Source organism: Lipotes vexillifer, unplaced genomic scaffold (assembly GCF_000442215.2).
Source record: "Lipotes vexillifer unplaced genomic scaffold, Lipotes_vexillifer_v1.1 scaffold421, whole genome shotgun sequence".
Lineage (NCBI taxonomy): Eukaryota > Metazoa > Chordata > Mammalia > Artiodactyla > Lipotidae > Lipotes > Lipotes vexillifer.
In genome coordinates this window covers 503,171-508,844 of record NW_006781198.1, presented here as the reverse complement: position 1 = coordinate 508,844, position 5,674 = coordinate 503,171, and the positions used below count along the sequence as shown (strand labels likewise).

General features: G+C 43.3%; 1 protein-coding gene across 1 annotated transcript in view; it reads left to right on the top strand.

Annotated features, from left to right (window-relative positions):
- Positions 1-5,329, top strand: part of NRSN1 (neurensin 1) — an 18,626-nt gene extending 13,297 nt beyond the window's left edge. Inside the window, exon 4 of the mRNA XM_007454517.1 lies at positions 3,670-5,329. Coding sequence (XP_007454579.1) covers positions 3,670-4,068 — 399 coding nt within the window. The 3' untranslated portion in view covers positions 4,069-5,329. The remainder of the gene's footprint in view (positions 1-3,669) is intronic.
- Positions 5,330-5,674: the final 345 nt, after the last annotated feature.

Sequence of the window (5,674 nt, the reverse complement as noted above, 5' to 3'; positions counted from 1 at the left end):
CGCTCTTCCCTGCCATGCTGGTTCTTGCCCCCCCCCGTCATTACCGCCTCCTCTCTGCCAGAACAGCTGTGCTGCTCCTGCTGCCAGCTCCGCTTATTGGAGTGAACTGCATTTTCAGATCTCATCAGCTCACAGACAGACCACGAAGGGGATGCTGGTCAAAAAACAGCAGCTTCTGGCTTGTGGTCCCCAGAAGCAGAATTTCTGGAATCCAAGCTCTCCCCCCTGTGCAATCCTCCTTTCCAACAGCAGGGACTGGGTTTTCACCCATCCTTCGCACAGTCAAGAGAGTCATCGTAAGTCACAGCACAAAAACTGCTCTTGCTGCTCTCTTTAAAGTTTGCTTTTCATCACCTGGAGAGGCCCTTCTCTCTCCCTATTGGTGCTGATCTAACATCCCACACCACCAGGCTACTCTGGGAAGCCCCTCACCCAGCAGCACTGCAACTCTTTGCATGGCTCCAAACAGAGCTGGTTTGCTCTCGTAGAACCTTTAAAAAACCTCTGTGTTGCATTTCTTAAACTCTCTCTATTTAATAGAGCCCCTTTTCTCTTAGACCTGGGACCACTTCAACTTAGAGCTGTGTCCAAAGTTTATGATACCATATGGCATCACTCCCAAAATTTTTATTCCATTCAGTACTCCAAGATGGCACCAGGATTAAGCTGATATATCCCAGCATCCCTCCTCACCACTACTACACTCAGGGAAGTATTCCCAGCATTTTCCCTTCATGCCTACCATCCCACGCTCTGACATGTTTGAACAGGTTTGGAGTCCCTCTCTGGGCACATTTTTGGAGATCCTCATTAGACTTGCATTGATGGCACCCTCAGAATCCGGGCCATTACATACTATTCATTACATCATGCTCCCCTCCACAGATGGTGGGCCTCTCTCTGATCCTCTGATTTAACAGGGAATAGGGAGAAGGCTTGGGGAGGCCAGCCACTTTCCAGTTCTTGAAATGAGCAGGAGTTCTGCCATCTGCAAGGCAGGGTTTGCCTTTTAGCTTCTGAGTGATATTCCAAGAGTGGATTTTAATCTATAAAGCACTGCTCAACTGAGGAACAGACTGCTCTGAGAATCAATCACCTGGCTCTGGATTCAGCAGTCTGGTGGTTTAAGTTAGTCAGTCAGGAATATATATTGGACACAGGCTGGACTGACTGCCGTGGAGAGAAAGACAGAAATAGAAGATGGAGCACCCTGGCCTCCCTTGCTCTTAAGAACCTTAGAAACAAAGATGGATACATTTTTGCTGCCCTCAATTTTTGAGAATCTGTACCAGTTCTTGAGGAGGGAGGTAATTTAGTGACATATGAAGCATGTCACCATGGATATTTAAGTTAATTTAGTTTGTGCATTCAGAATATTCCAACGTGAGTCATCTTTTAAATATTATAACGGTTAGTCTTTGAAGGTGAATTTGACACCATTCTTCAAAAAATGTAGAAAGCCATCCAAAGTGTGATTTTACAACCCAATTTTTTCTGCAGTACTTATGTACAGTAGTTTTTCTTTTTTTTTTTTTCAGAAGACATTATACTGACTCTTTTTGTTGGTTTTTCAGTTTCTTTACACTATTACATAATGGAAATTTGTTCGTACATGGTGACTAAAACTTTATTGTAATTTTTTTTAATTATAGAGGTAATGTACAAAATAGTAATCGGTGAAGTATCATGGGAGAATGAAAGTGGGGAGTGGGGCTTAGAAGTCATGCAGACCTGGGCTAGAGACCACGTGCTTAAAGAGTGGACTTTGAACTATGTTTCTTCAATCCAATAAACCTCAGTTTCTTATAGGTGAAATGGGGATAAAAATATCTACATCTCATAAGATGCTGGTGAGGATTAAGTGAAAAGCACAGTGCCTAGGTCATAATCGATGATCAATAATATGAGCTCTCTTCCCCCCTTTGTTAGAGTGATGGATTTGCAAATGTTTTCTATTATCCAAACCTTCTACTAAAGAAGTATCTAATAAAGTGTATTACCCTTAAACATTGTAAATAAGTAGATAAATATACTTTAGATGTTCAAGATTAAATGGTGTTATACATTTGGTTATTTTTCCAACCTTGTTATTTTAACTAAAAGCAATTAGGAACAGGACGAAATGAAAAATGTGTTTAAAAAATATGCTGTATTAGCTGTTCTTTATTCCAAGTACTGAGTGACTGTTGCAATGCTCTTGCCAATGCAGCATAATTTTACAAGAGGCACATTTCCGAATAATAATAATAATATCTACTTATTACAGTGTATGACTTAGGCAGGCACAGGGCTGAGTGCTCTCATGCATGGTCTCGTTTTGTCCTCACAGCTTTATGAGGTAGGTACTATTATCATTTATCATTTTATAAATGGGAAAATTAACGAGAGTATTTAAGTAACTTTCCTTCTATGATTCAAGTACTAGTTGGCAGTGCTAGGATCCAAGCCTGAGTCTGTTAATTCCAAACCTCTGAGCTTAAACTGCCAAATGGTATATTACTTTCCATTTTCAGTGGGTTACATTTTATTAGAACTTGCGCTAATGCAGTTTCATCTCCATCTGCTGCTCTTAACATTTCTCAACATCTGCACAAGTAAAGCCCAAACAGCTACATGTTAGAAGAGAAAGAGCACTGGCCTGGATGTCAGATCTGTGGCTTCTAGCCCATCCTCTGCTACTTGCCAGTTGTCTATCTTTGGGGCAGTGACCTACCCTCCACGAGGCTACATTTCCTCGCCTATAAACTGGTAATGATGGTTCCTTCTTCACTTGCTTGGGGAAGGGCTGAGTAGTTACACAGACTGTCGATGGCCACACGCCAAAGTCACCTCTATGTTGAACAAGTTGAGTATATTACTCATCACAGTGAGACAGAATGACACCATAGGGGCTCCTGGGCATTTCAGTAAGAGTGCAAGAAAGGATGTATTATAGGATGTGGGGTGACTTGGGGTTGCAGGGGTTTGGGAAGTCTACAGGAGCCAGAGTTCACTCTGGATTATCAGGAATGATCCTATGATTGGGTATCTCAATAAATCTTATCTATACAGAGGGCGGACTAGAGTGAGACTAAGACTGTGACTGTAAACAAGCAGCAGCCATTTATATTGGGTGGGGTGGGAGGTGTGCAGAATCTTGTGGTTTGCACAATGACCTTGTTTTTGTCTGCGCTTAGACAAAATTATGAAGTGGCCTTGGTTTGTCACACTTCATCATGGGTGCAGAATGAGCCTGTCTGACGTTGAGGTTCTGCAAGATTGATTGTGCCCACAAAACAACATGGTATCAATGGGGGCCCCAGGCCAGCTTCTAAGAACATCAAAGCCTAGTGGATAGAGTAAGGCCAGCCCCTGGGTATCCGGGCTGCTTTTCTCTTGCTCAAGACCAAACAAGACAATGTAAGCCAAAGGGGGTGCTGTTGATTGCAAAGCATTGGACAAACAGGAAGCTCAAAGGAAAAATCAAGGCAGTGCTGCAGTTCCTGGTTGGCATCAAAATCAGAAAAGTCCACCTTCACCTTCTTTTTTAACTACAAAATTATGCAGGCTTCTCATACAAATTAGAGGTGACTGGGGAAAGTCTCTTCTCTCAGAAAACAAGGCCAGTCCTGCCCTGGAGACCTGAAGTACCAGGTTTACTCTGTCTTATTTCACTGTGTCTTTCGCTAGGTTGGACTCATCTTGGGCACAGTCTTCGTGATTCTTGGACTGACTGTCCTGGCAGTGGGCTTTCTTGTGCCCCCCAAAATTGAAGCCTTTGGTGAGGCCAATTTCGTGATGGTGGACACGCACGCTGTCCAGTTTAATGGCGCCCTTGACATGTGCAAGCTGGCGGGCGCCGTGCTCTTCTGCATCGGGGGCACGTCCATGGCAGGGTGCCTGCTGATGTCAGTGTTCGCAAAAAGCTACTCCAAAGAAGAGAAATTCCTTCAGCAAAAGTTTAAAGAGCGAATCGCAGACATCAAGGCCCACACCCAGCCCATAACAAGAGCTCCAGGCCCGGGAGAAACAAAGATACCAGTCACTTTGTCCAGGGTTCAAAATGTTCAGCCCATAGCGGCAACCTGAAACATTTTCCAGCCCGGTCCTCCCCTCTGTAATTTATGCCCAGTGTTACAAGGGAGCAGGCCAGTTTGGGAAATGATACAGATTTGGTGTTGACCTGCCCCAGGGCTATGCTGGGCTGTGGGCATTGTGGTGTGTGAGCTCACACTCATTCCATTCAGTGGCCCTGGGAACCGTTGATGCCATGGGTCAGCCTGGGCACATGCACCCAGCTGCTTAAAGAGGTGCTGCTGGGTGCCCACCAGGAGCTCTCTGGAACTCCCCTCTCATATAGTGTGACTTTGTGTCATTTTCCGTGTTCTTGGAAAGCGCTGAACAGTTTAGACCAGCCTACCAATGGCTGACGTGGTCCGTTTTACTTTCTAGTATTGGTTTTTCTAATCTTTCCTGTGTGGTGCTGCCTTCCATTCCTTGTCTCACTACATGTAAGATATTGTCGTGTGTTCACAGAAAAGTCAAGTTCCCTGATTTTGACCCAAACTTTGGTCTTTTAACTCTAACTTAACATGAGGTTCTTGAAATCAGACACAAACGTATCAGAATTCTCCATAAGTCTTTTTCTGTTTTCTCTAGTTTTTTCCCACTTAAAGAGCTCAAACTGCCAACTTTAGAATCTTGGGAAATAAATTAATATTAGGAGAATCTATTTATGCAGTGTACAAAAGCACTGAATTAGAAGCCAAGAAATTTGAGTTCCTATTACCAACTAGCTGTGTGATCTTGCGGAAAGCAGTTAAGCTCCCAGGCCTCAGTTTCCCCACCTGTAGAACGGGAATCCTGGTCTGTGATGTCTGAGATTCCATTTTTGCCATGCATCATTGTGTGTCCATGACCAAGGATGTTTACAGTGTTCTTGTGGCTCTCACCACAGTGGGATTCTTCCAGACCTGGACTCCCAGAAAGTCACCAAATCAGTAGCCTCGATGCCACCTACTTCTAAATATCCAACTCCAGCAGTTTATACAATGCAGTCATATTTTTATAAAAACAAAAGTAAGCCATCCTCCAATAAGAAACCCCTGAGTAGATATTAACCTTAAAGAGGGTTTTCTTTCTCAAAGAAGACATTTTCTTCTCCAGTAAAATGTTCATCTCATCCCTTTACACTTTTATTTAATCTGTGGATTTAAACTAGCCTGAGGGAAATGGAACACATGACCTTGGTATCCTCTCAGAATCTGTGCCACCTTCAAAGTCTGGCTTTTTTTTTTTTTTTTTTTCCCCTTTCCTTCACTGGATAAATAAAATATGTGAACAAGCAGAACTCCAATTGCATTGTCATTCCTTTGGTGTGGCTGTTTTCTCTCCAACATGTAATTTTCCATTCTGAGGCTAAGTGAGCTCTGCTGGTCCCCTGACAAAATGGAAGAATAAATGAAGCAATTAGTGCTTTTGTGCACATGGTTTGTTTTGCATCGTCCAGCATAAAACACGGGGCAAATCAGCATCCTTAACAAGGATCATTAGCTAGGTTCGGGAGAAATTGTTCTAATTTCCTCAGGTTCTTACCTTCCTGTGGCAATGCCATTTTACTTTTGTTCTTTGAAACCTTATTCAAGTCCCCAGGCACCTGTTCAAGGCAACATCGTGAGGCTTTCCATGTTGGCTT